Source organism: Apium graveolens, chromosome 4 (genome assembly GCF_009905375.1).
Source record: "Apium graveolens cultivar Ventura chromosome 4, ASM990537v1, whole genome shotgun sequence".
Classification (NCBI taxonomy): domain Eukaryota; kingdom Viridiplantae; phylum Streptophyta; class Magnoliopsida; order Apiales; family Apiaceae; genus Apium; species Apium graveolens.
Window position 1 is genome coordinate 300,157,396 of NC_133650.1, and position 18,371 is coordinate 300,175,766.

The window sequence follows — 18,371 nt, forward strand, 5'->3', positions numbered from 1 at the left end:
TCAAACAGAACAAAAACTCAAGAACAAAAGAAAAAGGAGCAGAAAAATATTTCATCTCATCTGCAACTTCAAGATCAATTTCTAGATTGTAAAGTTAAATCCAATCAACTAGAAATACTTATCTTGTTCTTGTGTATCAATCTAGCGGATTAAAATCCCTAGAACTTAATCTCAAATCGCATTTAGCATTTGATTTTTTTTAATTACAAAAATAGAAAAAGTTCATGTCGAATTTATTCTAGATTTGTAATAATTGATTTGAGATTAATCCCTTGTAACCGATACCGTAGTTGTAACACCTTTTAAGTTTAATAAAAGTTTTATTTAACTTGAATTTTGTTTCACAATTTTATTCCGCATTTTATTCGACTAAACGGTATTGTTTGCATTCAACCCCCCCTTCTACAAACAAATTGGGACCTAACAATTGGTATCAGAGCCTTCTGATTAACGTACAAATCTAGATCCTAGACTTTTGTGTTTCTTTCACTTCTTCAATTTTTTATTCACTCAAAAATTCATAATGACTACACAAAAAGTTGGAACCGTTAAAATTTCACTTTTCGATAAAGAAAATTATGTTATGTGGAAGAAGAAGATGCTACTGTTTTTACAGGTTGCTAATCCCAAATATTTGCAAGTGTTGAAGAAGGGTCCAAAAATTCCTATGGTTATGGAACCAGAGGTAATAGAAAATGATGTGGTGATCACCAAAGCGAGAACTTATGTGAAGGATCCTGAGGACTTCTCTCCTGCTGAAATAGAAGAAGCTTCCCTGGATGCTAGCCTTCAATTAATCTTAGTAGATTCCCTAAATCCCCTGATGAATAGACATGTGATGAATTGTAAAGATTCCAAACATATCTGGGAAACTATTGAGATTATTAATGAAGGCACAGAGGAAGTTAGGGAGAACAAACTAGAAATCCTAACCTCTGAGTATGAATACTTTAAATCCAATCCAGGAGAAGGAATCACTGAAGTGTTTGAGAGGTACAATGCATTGATCAACAACCTGAACATTAATGGTAAATACTATTCCATCAGGGAGGTCAACAAAAAGTTCCTTTTAACACTGCCAACTCATCTCGAACATAGAATCACTGCCATAAGAGAAACAAGAGATCTGAGTGAGATTTCTTTGGAAAGGCTCTATGGTGTGTTAAAGACTTATGAGTTGGAGCAGATTCAGCAGAAGGAAGTTTACGGGAAAGGAAGAGTGGTCAGCACGTCTACTGCTCTAGTAGCTGATGAGCAACAACAACAACCACAATATCAACAACAATCTCAACAGTCAGAAAGAATGGTACAGTCTTCCAAGGTTGAAGATAATGTGATAGTAGCAGAATTTGATTCTCCTACTTCAAATCAATCAGGAGATGATTATTATTCCTTGGAAGAACTGGAGCAATTGGAGGATGAGTCAATGGCCCTAATTGTCAAGAGATTCTCAAATGTCAGATTCAAAAGGAATCCCAAGTTCAAGTACAAGTCCAACTACAACAGATTCCAGAAAGGTGGATCTTCATCCTCTAACACCAGCAGTGGTGAGTATAAAACAGGGATGGTTGATCGAAGCACCATTCGATGCTTCAACTGTAATGAGTTGGGACACTTTGCCACAGAATGCAGGAAGCCAAAACAAGCTAGGAAGAACTCTTACGATTCTAATCAGAAGAGTAAATCTGAAAGGGCGTACCTGGCAAAGGGAAGAAGCTGGGATGATACTGACAGTGAAGATGAAGAAGTTGGGAATCTTGCTCTCATGGCTAGTAATGCAAGCACCTCATCGTCAAGAAAAGAGGGCATTAAACAGGTACAACCGGTAGTGTGGATTCTTGACAGCGGATCGTCAAGACATATGACCGGAGATAGAGCCCTGCTATCAAATGTGGTTGAGAAAGCTGGCCCAGTGGTTACCTTTGGAGATAACAGCAAAGGTTTAACGGAGGGATATGGCTGTTTGCTAGCTGGAAATGTTATCATTGAAAATGTATATGTTGTGCAAGGACTTGAACACAATCTGCTTAGCATTAGTCAGTTCTGTGACAACGGCTACAATGTTTTATTCGACAAGCTGAAGTGTCAGATTCTGCACAAGAAAAGTGAAAAACCCTCCTTAATGGGAATCCGAAAAGGAAATCTGTTCGTAGCTGACATGAACTCTGAAAGCAATCTTGAAGTCAATTGTTTCTATGCAAAGACATCGTCAGATGAGAGTTGGCTATGGCACAAGAGACTTTCTCATCTCAATTTCAAAACAATGAATTCTCTTGTCAAAAGAGAATTGGTAAGAGGTCTGCCTCAGCTGGAATTCTCTCCAGAAGGACTATGTGAGGCTTGCCAGAAAGGAAAGTCAAAGAAAGCAAGTCACAAAGGCACTGACACATCTTCCATAACTGGTGTTCTGCAATTATTGCACATGGATTTATTTGGTCCAGTTAATATCCTTTCTATGTCAAAGAAGTGTTACTGTCTTGTGATAGTTGATGACTATTCCAAGTATACGTGGGTTTTATTTCTTCACTCTAAGGATGAAACACCACAAGTTGTGATTGATCATATCAAGATGATTGAGTTAGATTCTAACGTCCCTGTTAGAGCAATAAGGTCAGATAATGGGACAGAATTCAAGAATGCACTTCTCAATGGATTCTGTACAGACAAAGGGATTACCAGACAATTTTCAGCTCCTAGAACCCCTCAGCAAAATGGAGTGGTAGAAAGGAAGAATCGTACATTGATTGAAGCTGCAAGAACGATGTTAAGTGAATCAGGTCTTCCAATGTACTTTTGGGCTGAAGCTGTCAATACTGCATGTTATACTCAGAATCGAACTCTAATCAACAAAGACTTCATGAAAACTCCTTATGAGATTTTGAATGAACAGAAACCTTCTATCAAATACTTTCATGTATTTGGTGCCAGATGCTTCGTGCTCAAGGATGGAGATGATCGTCGTGGTAAGTTCGAGGCAAAGGCATATGAGGGTATTTTTGTTGGATATGGAAGAAGATCATATAGAGTGTATATCATTGATCAACACAAAGTAACTGAAAGTGTCAATGTTACATTTGATGACACTAAACTCCCTAGTATCCAAACTGAAGATCCTTCTGAGAAACTGAAGTTTGATGATACGTCAGATTCAGAATCAGAACATGGTCAAGTACCTGAGGTTGTTGCTGGTGAAGAACCTGTTAATCCTGATGATACTCAAGGTAATAGTGATGGAAACTTTGGCAACAATGGAGATACCACTGCTACTGACGGAGAATCTTCAAGTCAACATGGCAACAACTCAGGGGGAGATGCTGAAGGATCATCTAGTAGGACACAACATCACAATGAATTTCAAGGCGAATCATCAAGATCAAATCTTCCAAGACAGACTGTCTGGAATAAAGCTCACCCTTTTGAGTTGATTATTGGTGATCCAGATGTTGGAGTCAGAACTAGAGGTGCTACTCAAAATGAGTGTCTGTTCTCAGGATTTCTTTCTGAGATGGAACCTAAGAAAATTGAAGAAGCACTGACTGATCCAGATTGGGTGATTGCTATGCAAGATGAACTCAATCAGTTTGAAAGTCAACAAGTCTGGAAACTGGTACCTAGGCCTGTACACAAGAAAGCTGTTGGTACTAGGTGGGTATTCAGGAATAAACTAGATGAAGATGGTGTGGTTACAAGAAACAAGGCAAGACTGGTAGCTAAAGGGTATTCTCAAGCTGAAGGCATTGATTATGATGAAACCTATGCTCCAGTGGCTAGACTTGAGGCCATCAGGATATTTCTGGCATTCGCAGCATTTTCAAACTTTAAAGTTTATCAAATGGATGTCAAGAGCGCCTTTCTGAATGGAAAGCTGGATGAAGAGGTATATGTAGAGCAACCTCCTGGTTTTGAAGATCCAGATCATTTGGATTTTGTCTTCTTTCTTTTCAAGGCTATCTATGGGCTAAAACAGTCTCCAAGAAAATGGTATGACACTCTCTCTGAATTTCTTATTGAAAATAGCTTTATTAGAGGTGTCATAGACAAAACTCTCTTTTCTAAAACACATAAGAAGGATACTATATTAGTCCAAGTCTATGTGGATGATATAATATTTGGGTCTACTAATGATAATCTCTGTAAGAGATTTGCTAAGTTAATGCACAGCAAGTTTGAAATGAGCATGATGGGAGAGCTGAAGTTCTTTCTTGGATTACAAGTAAATCATAGGTTAGATGGAACATTTATTTGTCAATCCAAGTATCTCAAGGAACTCCTCAAAAAGTATAATCTAGAGGATTCTGCATCAGCAAGGACTCCATCAACTACAGCTGTCAAGCTTGGACCATGTGAAAACTCCATTAAGGTAGATGTCACAAGCTACAGAGGTATGATTGGCTCGTTACTCTATCTTACTGCAAGTAGACCAGATATTATGTATGCTACATGTTTATGTGCAAGGTTCCAAGCGGATCCTAGAGATATTCATCTCGTTGCTGTTAAACGAATCTTAAGATATCTTAAGGGAACACCAAATCTAGGTATTTGGTACCCTAAAGAATATGGTTTTAACCTTGTTGGATATACAGATTCAGATTACGCAGGAAGTGTTGTTGATAGGAAAAGCACCTCAGGAAGTTGTCAATTCCTAGGAAGCAGGCTAGTCTCATGGTACAGCAAGAAACAGCAAACAGTTTCCAACTCAACGGCCGAGGCTGAATATATTGCTGCTGGAAGCTGCTGTGCTCAGATCTTGTGGATTAGGAACCAACTACGAGACTATGGCTCTGTATTGAACAAGATTCCTATTTTATGTGACAATACAAGTGCAATAGCCATCACCAACAACCCTGTGCAGCACTCGAGGACAAAGCACATTGACATCAGGTATCATTTTATTAGAGAGCACGTCATGAATGGTACTGTTGAACTATTTTTTGTTCCAACAGAAGAACAAATAGCATATATTTTCACTAAACCACTTGACGAATCCACATTTACCAGATTAGTTGGTAAATTGGGCATGTTGAATAGTTTTAGTGATTAATTTAGTTAATATCTGGGATCTGTTCTTGAATGAATTTACAAATGAATTTTTCATAAATGAAAAATTCATTTGCAAATTTATTTTATCATTTTATCATATTTCTTGCTTATTTCTATGTAATATATATTATCTTATCTATTTTTATTTTCCCTACTTGTTAATTTAAAATATCTCAGAATATTTTATTTCCTCTAAAAATATTTTACTATAAATTTTATTTGCTAAAATTCAATAGAAATCTATTTTTGGAATAAAAAATAATAAATTCTGATATATTGTCTTTGTTTCTGTAAATATTATAGGTCTGTATTTCAGTTTTACCATTTTGTAATATAATTTCAGTACATTTATAGAGTCTGTACATATTTGATTGTATTTCTACTAAAATGACAATCGGCAAGACAATTGAAATTGTCTTGCTGAAAGTCATTAAGCTATAAAATTGTCATATTAGTATTTTTCAGTATAGTTTATACTGGCAAGACAATCGGTATGACTATCAATTGTCTTGCCAGTTATAAACAATATATATATATATATTTTCTTTTATTTTATACTGGTATGACAATCGGTATGACTATCAGATTGTCATACCAGTTATATATACTCAGTGTTTATTTTGTTATTTCCTTTATTTCTGTTGTTTTTTTCTTTTCCTTCTTTTGCCTGGTATGACAATCGGTATGACAATCCAGGATTGTCATACCAGCTGTCATATAAAGGAGTTTGTTTGTTTTGTTTTAAACCATTCTCATCAGTTCATTTCTTTTCAAAAATTCGAACAGTTTTTGTCTTCAGTTTCTCTCTTCTCTCTCTTCGAACTGCTTCCTTCCTTGCTCGAGTTTTTACTCAGCAAACTGAATCTTCACTCCTGTGATATATACTTACATATATATACATACAGGAGTGCTGTCAAAATTTTCAAATTTTTTTTTATATATATCAGTTTGCCCCTTCAAATTCAATTTGAGTTTGTTGATTTTGAACTTTTTATTTTTATTTTAATTTCTGATTTGTGTCTTTTGGTTTTTCAAAACTGCGTTTGTGAGTTAAGAATTTTAACGAGATACATTTCTGTCTAAATTTTTCGATTATAATTAATTTAATTCGAATTATTAAATTAATTTAATTAATTCGAATTTTCTTAATATTATTCTTAAAATTCTGAAAAGCGTGTGTCTTCTTATTATTTTAAATGGCTCTCAATTTCCAAATTGTCGCGCATAATCAGGTTGGTTATTTTAATCCGGAAAAATGTGATGTTGAAAAATTTAAGCCATGGATTAGATTTTTAAATGACCATTCGATTGTTAGCTCTGCTATTAAATCAAATGTGATTTTAAACGTCGATCTACTTAGACTGATTTGCACAACCTCTACTGTGGCCGATGATTCAAAATCTTTTTCATTCACCGTCGCAAACACACAGTATGTAGTTGATGAAACAGTCGTCAATCGTGCGTTAAATTTTCCACTAGACAATTTCTGTAATTTACCCTCTGAAAATGATATCTCAAATTTTTTCAATGCTATTCACTATCAGGGGGTGATCAATTTAACCAAACTTTCTAAATCAAATTTGGTGTCTGAATGAGATATTTTCTTCGATACACTTTCCAAAGTGTTTGCCAACTGCACAAAATCCAATTTTCATAACATCACTTCCACTCTGCAGTATATTGGTCTGGCGGTTGTTTTCAATCAAAGGATCAATTTTGGCAAACTACTTTTTCCCATTCTCTTGAGACGTCTAACTTTTGCTTTACGTGATCATTCTACAAATCGTAGGGTATCATGTTACTATGCTCGTTTTCTCATGCTTATAGCAGATCATCTTCTCACACCTGAACACAAAGCCCTTTTTGCTAACTCTGCAGTAACCGAACCCCCTCCAGTTAGCAAAAAGATTTACACTCGCCAAGACACAACCTTCAAATTCATGCAAGTTCCAGTACTTGTATCTGCTTTTATGGCCACTTATATTCCTTTACCTATTTTCAATCTTCCCGGCCATGAACAGCAACCTCAACCTCCAGTGGTTCAAGCCACCCAGGCTCCTCCAACATCAGATGCTCTTCCATTACAGGTAGTAATTCCTCACTCTCACTCCCTTCCTACTTCTGTTGAAAGACCCCCAGTGGTTGATAGGGCTGACCATGAAGTTGTAGAACCACAGCTTCAATCCCAGGTCATAGAGCCAAACACAGAGTCACATTCTATCTCAACCTCTCCCCCACTGTCTAAAATGTTACCCAGAAGATTACTAGGAAGTAGTACATTGTTAAATATGAGTGAACCCTCAGCTCTGCCTCCTCCTAAGAAAAGAAGAACATATTCTGAGGCATCTGAAAGCCCATCCTTGTCCTCCCAACAGCACATGGACTTTGAAATGGCCAATGAACAGTTACTAGAGGCATTCTCTCAACAGCATGCATCTATTGAAATTCGCCATAGGGCCATGGCATCTTGTACTGAGTCAAGCACAATTCCATTACTCACAATGGAACCATACACTTCCCCAGATCATACTCAGGACACACAGCGAGGAGTGCACGTAGAGTCGGTTACAGTGCCTGCCATAGTTACGGCAGAAGAGCAGTCACATGCTTCAGAGGGAAAATCTGACTCTCCGCCATCTTTAATAGAGTCATTTTCTCCCCTCCCAGATCCAACACCTCTGGATCCCTTATGGGATTCTCCACTCGCAGATTTATCTGGAGAAAGTGGAGGGCAACTCGGTCAATCTATCCCTGAAGCAATTCAGACATCTATTCCAAAAGATTTGATAGTATTGACTGAGGATCGGGACTCACGAATTCCCATTGCACCACCACTGACCTCTCTTGAAGAGGCTAGGGTGATTTTTAATGCAGGTACAGAAGAACAGCAACAGGAAGACTCCTCACGAGCAATTATATTGAGAGAAACACATGCACGTGAGGTGAGTGAACCAAACACGAGTGAAATTCAGGTGAGAGCACACACAGACACTGATACTGTAAACCTGTTAGCTCAGATTGCTGCCCTAAAAGAAGAACTTGCTAAAAGCCAAGCTGAAGCTCAAGCATTCAAAGCACAAGTGGTTGAACGGTCTTCTTCTTCCACCTCTGTCAACAATCAGCTTGCAATCATAAGGAATGACATCTCAGATCTAAAGACCATTGTAATACCAAAGCTCAATTCTATTCAGGACACTCCAACTTTATCAGCTGATGACATATCCAACTTTTGCTCTCTACACACAAGAATGACTTCTCTTGAAGACCTCGTTGAGATGAATCATTCACTGGACTCCTCAAGATTTTTAAAGATAGAGACGGGCATGGAACATCTCAATGAAGGGATGAAGCACCTATATTTCATGATCAAGAATTCTCATTGCCCTAATGAAGAACAAAGAACTTATTTTGAAGGACCGTCTGGTGGAGGATCAGGCTCTGGAGGTGATGGAGGTTCCAAAGGAAAGTCAGTAGAGGATCCCTCAACTAAGGGGGAGAAGAAAGGAAGTAGTGCCAAAGGGAAAGAAAAAGATACCTCTGCTGAAAACAAAGGAAAGGCTGATGATGTCTACTACAGTGGAGAACAGGATGACTTTGATATTTTTGACATTCCCACTGAACCAGTTCAGGAAGATAAAGATGGGTTATTTGAAGCTGAAGAGGAAAGTGATTTTGGAGAATGGGAAGAAGAAGCTCAAGTGGATCCTATGTTTGAGAAAGAATTTCAGAAGGAGCAGTCAGAGATGAAAAGAAAAGAAGCTGAACTCAAGAAGGTCTCTCAGATCATTGACATGAAAAAAGACATTCAAAGAACAGAAACTCTTCAAAAGCAACGTCTTCATGACATTAAGGCTCAAGAAAGGAGAAGAGATGTCAGACTAAAGATTGGTGAAAAATGGGATGAAGCTAGGAGAGTACTTGATATGCCTCAGCTGAGCACTAACAATGATAGGCAGTTCTTACATCTTCTTGACAAGCTGGAAATCTCAAATCCTAACAATGACATGTACATGAATGCTATCAAGACTGAAGTCTCAAGGATCACAGCTGCTTTTGATAGATCCCTAAATGAGATGAGCATTTTTGTATATTGTCAGAGTGAAGGATCATTCAAGGTGTCACTTCATCTATTTGAGAATCGTTCTTTGTCAGAGATTTGGGTTCTTTTAAACAAAGTCAAAAGAAGCTCAGAATTGAATGAAGTTCTTCGAGAAAGGCTTAAAGAGTTTGCCAGCAGGGCTAGTCCTCAAGTGGTCAACAATCCTCATCAGGTGAGATTCTTTAAGTCTGATTGTCTTCAAATCTGTCAGCTAGATGTACAATCTCTTAAAGACTACTCAGCTAAGCATCTGGTCTGGATGGAACATCATTTGAGAACTGCTGGATATTCATCCATGTTGAAGACTCAAGCTGCTGACTTGATTCAAGCTTATTGTGAAAAGAATGTTAAAAGATACAATCAACTCAAGAATAAGCTGAAGTCAGTTGGAGTTCAACCAGTCAGACCAGCAAGCTTCACTTCAGAAAAGGATCGTGTCTTTGACAAGGAATTGCTTCAAGATTTAGAAGAAGGTGAAGTCAGAAGAGAAGACAACTGAAGTCAATTAGCTCAAAACTCAATGTAATATGATTAGAGCTTTATGAATCAAGATAGTCTAATGTAGTTATATGTTCAGGCTAGAGGAACATCTATCTTGTATTCACTTGTAAATTTCATTTGGAATCTGGAAAATGTTAAATATAATCCAGAACTTTTCTGCTATTTACTTTACATTACTGTTTATATCTTTTTCTTATTTGTTAGTTGAGTTATCCTCTAGGTATTTGTTGTTATTGTCTAACAAGCAAATAGGGGGAGATTGAAAGGCATATGTCATAGCCTACTCGTTTATTCGAGTATTTAACTCAACTCAAATAAGAATGTAATAAGTAAATAGTGGATCAATCGTCAGAGAGATCTCACAATGTAACATCTGTCAAAGAATAAAGAAACATTGTTAATCTGTAGACTTGAAGATTCACTGGAAGAAGTTCAAGAATTTGATCATGCCTCAGTGATATAAATCAAGATCGTGGATTTAATCAAGTGACATAGATCTCGTCAGGGTATCATTTATTACAAGGATTCAATCAGAATATCAAAGTCAAGACATGAAGAAACGTCACGGAAGTTAGTCACTCATGAACCAGACAGTACATCGAGTGTCAGCATTGAAGTGGCGGAATTGATTCATAAGTCTCAGTGACTTTCAGAAGATTGTCAGAAGAATGGATGCTGCTCAGGGTTAGTATTAATTCTCTATTAATTAATTAAGTCATATAATTTAATTAAGAAAATAAATTATATCTGCAAAGATTAATTTATTGATTAATTGAATTAAATTGATTAATTAATTTAGAATTAATATTAAGGATTTACAAGATTTTAATTGGTTTAAAATCTGCTTAAATTCAGCAAGACAATTCATTTGAACTAGTATGACAATCGGTATGACAATTGATAGTCATACCGAAAGTCATGCCAATACATTTAATTGTCTTATTAGAATTTCTGTTTAGATTAAAATCTGTTATTAATTCAGCAAGACAATTTATTTGAACTAATATGACAATCGGTATGACAATCAATAGTCATACCGAAAGTCTTGCTAGCTCATTTTAATTGTCTTGCTAGTTGTAAATTTTGTCATACCGAAAGTCTTGCTGGCCAAAGAAGATTGTCATGCCAGTACATGTTTACATTCGGCTGTTTGATAAAAAGGAGCAGAAGTCTATTATTTCACTATCAATCAAACAGAACAAAAACTCAAGAACAAAAGAAAAAGGAGCAGAAAAATATTTCATCTCATCTGCAACTTCAAGATCAATTTCTAGATTGTAAAGTTAAATCCAATCAACTAGAAATACTTATCTTGTTCTTGTGTATCAATCTAGCGGATTAAAATCCCTAGAACTTAATCTCAAATCGCATTTAGCATTTGATTTTTTTTTTAATTACAAAAATAGAAAAAGTTCATGTCGAATTTATTCTAGATTTGTAATAATTGATTTGAGATTAATCCCTTGTAACCGATACCGTAGTTGTAACACCTTTCAAGTTTAATAAAAGTTTTATTTAACTTGAATTTTGTTTCACAATTTTATTCCGCATTTTATTCGACTAAACGGTATTGTTTGCATTCAACCCCCCCTTCTACAAACAAATTGGGACCTAACAAAATTGAACTTGATGAAGTTCAAGAAGCACAAACTACTACGGATCAAGTGGAAACACCTGTTCTGACTGAACAACCTTCTGTGGAACAGCCCATTCGTAGGTCAGGGAGAGTGTCTCACCAACCTGAGAGGTAATATGGCCTTGTCATTGAGAATGACAATGAGTTGTTGATCATTGATGATGACGACCCTGTGACCTATAATGAGGCTATGAGTAGTGTTGACTCAGAGAAATGGCATAGTGCCATAAAATCCAGAATGAAATCTATGTATACAGGATAAAAAAGAATGATTAGAGCAGATGGCCAGGTGGAGACCTTTAAGGCCAGGCTTGTGGCAAAAGAATTCAAACAAAGGCAATGGATTGAGTTTGATGAAACCTTTTACCTGTAGCCCTGTTATAATCAGTTCGGATTTTGCTTGCGATTGCTGCTTACTACGACTATGAGATCTGGCAATTAGCCAGATGGTTTATTTTCCAAGAGAAATGAAAACCTAGTGTGTAAGCTGTTGCGAACCATATGTGGTTTAAAGCAAGCTTCTCGTAGATGGAACATCCGTTTTGATGAGACAATCAAAGAGTTTGGTTTTATGAAAAACGTAGATGAACCATGTGTCTACAAAAGGGTTAGTGGGAGCGCGATAACATTTCTTGTGTTGTATTGAAATAGAGTTGACACACATAACAACATAGCAGACCCACTCACAAAGCTACTTTATGAAAGTCACTTTGATCGTCATAAATACTAGATGGGTATTAGATACCAGAGTGAATGGCTTTAGTACAACTGGGAGATTGAAAGGAATATGTCCTAAGTCCAATCATCTATTAGGATTTAGGAATAACTTTTATATAATCTGTTTTGATTTCATTGATATTAATAAAAGACTTGTTTTGTTTTTATTACGGGCTCTATCTATTTAAGTGTTTAAATAAGATATACCATAGTTTAGAGTAAAGCTTTTATGGATTATGATGAGATCATAATAGTGAGACCTAAAAGATGATAACTCTAAACTTAAATAGTTCCTGGTCATAGGATTACTAACTGGTAATTATTAATCCGCAAAGATCGGTACATACTATGCTTGCTTCATTATGAAGGATGTCTGTTCTCATAGACATTTGTGTGGTGACACTATAGCTAGTATGTAGGTGCTTATTATAGAATAAGTTCACTGAACATGACTCGCACAGCTGAACAACTGATGGAGTTCACTCACGTGTCAGCAGTTGTTCACATAGTGATAGTTGTACAAGTATCCTTAGACTTGAGGTCATCATAGTCATCTTGTGTACACTGAACTATGCTTTGGTTTAGTTCTTAGTCTCCAGGGACAATTATTAGGGCTCTACTGGGTATAGGAATTTGTACACGAAGATAGTGTATGATCAATAAAGGATCTACCCCTTCCAGTGAAGGAAGCGAATGTTCAAGGCTGATCCACTTATGCTAATTCAGGAATCTCTGGCCAGAGTGAATGAAATTAGAAAGGAGTTTCTAATTTGCATAGAACTAAGCATAGTAAATGGTAAGCAAGTGATTAAATTAGATAGGCTTGACACGAGATCCATGCCTTGTATTTAATCATGGACATTGTAGGGTAGAAGGAGTTTATTGTACGGTAACTATTCACTGAATAGGTTCTTGGTATTCTAAGCAGTGAATTCATATTATCCGGATAGTCGCGATATGCTGAGAAGTATCCCTCACGATGTAGAATAAATATGATTAATTAATTAATCATATTTAATAAATTAGAGAATTTATATAAATAATGATAAAATAGTTTTATTATTATTTATTTCTACTACCGGCTTAATATTGAACCTACAGGGTCACACCATAAAAAGAGAATGATTTAATGGTGGAGGAATTAATTAATAATGGCTAATAATTATTTATTTATGAAATAAATAATTAATTGGCAAATTTAATAATTGATTAAATGAGATTTAATTGATTATAAATTAATTAAGAAAAGTTCTTAATATTATTAATTAAGAATTTAATTTTTTGGAAATTAAATCAAGAGAGAAAATTATTTCTAAAGTGTTTAGAAAAAGGATTAATAATTAAAAGGTGTTTTAATTATTAATGAGAATAATAAATGGGTTAATAATAATAATATTTTATGGAAAAATTTCAGCTGAAAATTTTGCCTATAAATATACTATTATAAACCCTATTTTTATTCGAACCCCAATTTTTAGAAAAACCTAATTCTCTCCACCTCCTCCTCCTCCTTAACGTCGTTTTCTTGGTGGATACCGGTGGAGTGCTTCACGTTTGAGGAGCAGCTGCTAAGGATCTCCGATCGTTGCTTTTGGATCGCATATTAAAGGTTAGTATTCGTTCCCTATGTTTTAATCACGATTTATATGCTTTTATTTGGATTTTATATGTGTAAAAGTGTTTTACAATGCCTCCGCTGCGATTAAAATCCAACAATGGTATCAGAGCTTAGGTTGTATGCATATAGATCTGTGGTAAAAATTTCAGAATTTTATGTGCGTGTATGAATTAATTATGATTTTTACAAGTTATATTATGGATTAATTTTGTCTGATGAGAAATCGTTTTTCATAATAATTTTGAATGTTGATCTGGGTTCTACAAGTGTTGTAGATCGTCTGGGTATTTTTTTCATAATTTTATGATTTATAGATTTTTTATTATGAATTTGTGAAGTTGTTGCAATTAAAATTCGTAATTAAATAAGTACATATATATATGTATATTCTGTTGTATATATATATGGCTGTAAATATACAACTGTTGGCTGCTGGTCGTCATGAGGAAACTTCACACCCTCTAGGTCAGAATCATCAAAAGCCAATGTTACTTCCGTCCTGGCCTTCTTCGGGGCTTCTCCAACAATATGCATAACCTGTCTAGTATATGTCTTTCTGGAATTTTTTGACAATCCAGCAGCAGTTGGACCTCCAAAGATCGTGTTTATCACAGGCCCTCGAGGTCGCGGCCCTCCAAAAATTGCATTTATAAGCGGCCCTCTAGGTTGGGGATTCCGCCCCTGATCGTCTTGGTCCCTCCTACGATCTTCAAAGTTCTTCCTTCCATTATTATTGCTGTCCCCTCCTTCTCCAGTATACTTATTCAATCTTCCTTTTCGAATCAAAAACTCAATTTCGTCTTTTAATTGCCTACACTCATCGGTGTCATGGCCAACATCTTTGTGGAATCTGCAATACTTGCTCTTATCTAGCTTGGCGGGATCAGCCTTCAAAGGCTTAGGCCAACGAATATCTCGATCTTTCTCGATTTCCATTAAGATCTGGTTTCTAGGAGCATTCAGCTTAGCGTATTCGGTGAACTTTTGCCCAGGTCCTCCCTTCTTGGGGGTTAAATCAGGGTTTTGTTCGGTTCTAGGATACTTGTCCTTAGCGATATACTCCAGATCAGTTTTTCGCTTCTTGCCTCCAGTAGACTCATTACTTACTACGGTCTTCCTCATGCTTTCTTCAACCTTGATATACTTCCCTGCCCTCTCTTGGAGCTGCAACATGCTTTCAGGGGGACGTTTGGCCAAGGACATCTTGAAAAACTCATCCCTAGTTCCTTGTTGCAGTGCTATCATGGCTACCTTATCATCAAGGTCTGGGAATTTTAAAGCCTCCTTTGTAAAACGATTCAGGTAATCTCTCAAAGATTCATTAGCTCCCTGCACAATACTCATAAGAGATGCTGAACTTTTCTCATGGACTCTCCCACTGATGAACTGCTTAATAAAAGCCTGACTTAACTCTCTGAACGATCCAATAGAGTTTGGGGGCAAGCGACTGTACCATCTTTGAGCCATACCCGACAGGATTTGAGGGAAGGCCCGACACTTTATAGCATCATTCACGAGTTGCAGCAGCAGTGCATTAGAGAATGTCCTAACATGATTAGCGGGGTCTCTCGTGCCATCATAGGCTTTGATAGTGGGCATCTTGAATTTCCTTGAGATATGGGCATTCATTATCTCTTCTGTGAAAGGTGGAGTTGGATCATCAGGATCTCCAAGGGGAAGGAGATTGCTTGGATCAGTTCTTGGGACGATAGCCCTTCTCCGTACCGGACCATCCAGGTCTATGACAAGAGGAGGATTTCTCCCCCTAGGAGGTATCTGGGGTCTGGTGGCCTGGTGAGCTTCCAAGTCGCGCCTCAGCCTTTGGATCTCAGCCTCATGAGCCCTGATCCTTTCCTGCACTTCTTGGGGATTCGCCCCTTGGGTGCTTTGAGGGCGTTGTCTTCCATCGGCCATCGGCTCTTTGCCAGGACGCCTCCTTCTTGGAGCCACTTCATCATCCGAAGATTCGGAGTCTCTCTCGCTGTAAGGACCAGAAAATTCCCGATCCTCGGGGATAGGAGCCAAACCTCGTATATAGGGGGGCGATTGCCCTCGTGTTTCACTTTGCCCAGCACGTCCACTTCCTCCAACCTCGGGGTAAAGGGGCATCCCATAAGGAGGGTTAGTAGTAACAACAGTCAAATATTCATACCCTACAGGTCGAGGATTTACAGGTATATGTACTTGTTGAACTTGAGGATTCGTACCTTGAATAGTTGGAGGAGTCGTCCCTTGTGGTTGAGGTTGAGTTGCCCCCATCTGGGCTTCCGCTTGAGTAGATGCATAAGTTGAGTGGGGAGGAATCTCCACGGTTGATGAAATCACCTGGGTTGTCCCTGACGGTGTTCCCTCCTCCAGAGCGCTAGTTGTTCTCCGTGTTCTCGCCATGGTTGTTGTTGTGCTTTCCCACAGACGGCGCCAAATGTTATGGATTAAAAACTAATATATATAATTGCTGTATTTAATACTAAGGAACGTGAGTTTCAAAGCTCGATTTGACTGCTCTTGTGTTTCGTGACTCAATCTGCCTTAACAAGATGCTTACGTACCTTGCTGATTGCCAATGATTAAGTCAAAAAACGTAGTTCTGATTTGTGGGGTGAGACCCCTTATATAAATGTGGGAGTCCTTGAATTGGACTTGGTATAGGAGACTGGGTGGTCAAGTCTCTGAATTAGGATAGACTTAGGAGTCTTAGGGAGTAGAAAGCTGATTTCTTATCCCAAGGTTCCTTAAAGGTGGTTCCCATGGGTAACCAACTTGATGCATTCAATCCACTTTAATAACTCCCTTCGTCATTCACCAACTAAAAAAGTTATCCGAATTTTCATAAAAATAATAAACTGTAATTAAATCAACTTATGAGGTATACAATATTTTTACAAACATACTAACACCTGTATATACCATCTTACATCAGCACACTCAAACTGTCAGAGGAAGGATAAAAGCTAGTGAGTATGCTAATTCCTCATCTGCAAATCAAACCATGGCCTTCTTGAAACCCCTGGTATTCATCATTTCATATATACTTAGTAACTGTACCACAGAAACAAACACATTATAGCCTCTGTGTTTCGGAAATGATAAGCCATGATCTATATTCACCGTCCACATAAACACATTATAGCCTCTGTGTTTCGGAGATGATTAGCCATGATCCATATTCACCGTCCTCCTTATATGGTTTCAAATTTCATCTGACCAATCGCCGAGTTCACTCTCGTAAAATAAACCATCTATGATTTGATCAATTAGAGAGTCAATGAAAGTGTTACAGCCGACAGTGAATATTCGGCCTACTCTGTTACGGGCACTGGAGAAATAAGCAAAAGTTGCAGCACAAGTTATGGCTGCCACACACACTCCTGCTGCTTCTGCTATTCCTTGTACTTCCATCTTTCTGAATGTCGAATTTCCTGTCATTGATTCCATTATTATTGTCCCTGCAAATACAATCTGAACAACAACACCACGGTTAATCTTATTTTTAACTTATTCAATATTCAAACCTTTCTCTTGTTTCTTTCCTATTTACAGGCTCCATTTTTAACTTGTTTTGTTTATAAATTTAAATTCCATCTCTTCCTCGGTTATTCTACAAAATACACCAAAGTAACCTATGAAATAACGTTAAATATATTTTATAATTGAAAAAAATGGATATCGGACTTGGAGGACTTGAACCCGAATCCCTCCTACCATATTAAGTAACTAGCTCATCTAAAACTTTAATTTTAAGGTATCTGAACCATGTTAAATAACCAGTTCATCTAAAATTTTAAGGTATATGAGGAAGGTCCGAACATGATACCATACTTTTTCATAATTATAAGGATTTTAGTACAAAATCCGAGGAAACAGAGTTCGTATTCTACAAAAAAAAAAGTGTGATTGAGTAGAAAAATTACCATGGCGAGACGACCAGAGATGATCTCAAAGTCCTGACTCTTCTTAGAGCTCTCAATATACTCCGATAACGTCCCGAAAAACCTCGAAACCTCACCATCCTCTAAATCACCAGCACCACCACTGCTCTTGTTACTTTTAATCATTGCACCCCCCTCAGAACCATAAGATCGAAGCGTGCATAGCCGCGGCTGCAACACAATCTTCCCCGCATCGAAGTTCTGAACCGGAACACTAATCTGCAACGTCTCGGGTTGCTGATCAGGCTTGCCTGCTGCCTTGTGAGCTGAGTTAAGCTGGCAAAAAACTGCCGGTCGAACAGCTAATGCCATGCTGAAAAATAAAAATAAAAAATGATACGAGGAGTTTGAGGAATCTTTAATCAGGTTTCTTGTTTGGTTGCGAATAAAAGAGCGTTCATTGGAGAATTATTAGTCCACGTCTGTGGGGGAAGTATGTGATGACGCGGAGGCTATATTCTTCGTTCATGTTGTTTTCAGTCGTGAATGTAAGAAAGTTTCTCAAGCAACGCGTTGGGCCAGCTTTAGATGATCTTAATCGACTGTTGACCTTGGTCTAAAAATCTAAAAATCTTCTCTTTTTTAAACTTCCTAATTTTTAAAAAAAAATATTTTTCGGATTAGATTTTTAAAATTTTAATTACTTATAAGTTATTCCTAAATATATTGTTACAAAATCAGATTAATATATTATGGAAGTATAATATTAAAATATAGGGCTTTTTAAAAAATACGAATTTTTTAAGTTAATTTTGCAAAAATAAAACTTTTCAAAACTTTTTGCAAAATAATGTTTTGCAATTGGGTGCAACCTGCTTTTGGTTGCGTACA

General features: G+C 37.1%; 1 protein-coding gene across 1 annotated transcript; it reads right to left on the minus strand.

The window, feature by feature from the left end:
• Positions 1-16,409: 16,409 nt before the first annotated feature.
• Positions 16,410-17,965, minus strand: LOC141721387 (stress enhanced protein 2, chloroplastic). Its single transcript, XM_074524307.1, has 2 exons — positions 17,523-17,965; positions 16,410-17,070 (listed from the first exon to the last, which is right to left on the minus strand). Exons 1-2 carry the CDS (start codon positions 17,850-17,852, stop codon positions 16,801-16,803), a joined length of 600 nt encoding a protein of 199 aa, XP_074380408.1. The 5' UTR covers positions 17,853-17,965; the 3' UTR covers positions 16,410-16,800.
• Positions 17,966-18,371: the final 406 nt, after the last annotated feature.

What these genes read in the sequence shown, in the direction of transcription:
- LOC141721387 (XM_074524307.1), bottom strand. Translation starts at nt 17,852, where the DNA reads ATGGCATTAGCTGTTCGACCGGCAGTTTTTTGCCAGCTTAACTCAGCT. An exon ending in TCTCTGGTCGTCTCGCCATG is followed by an intron (nt 17,071 to 17,522) that starts GTAATTTTTCTA and finishes GTTGTTGTTCAG; the next exon opens with ATTGTATTTGCAGGGACAAT.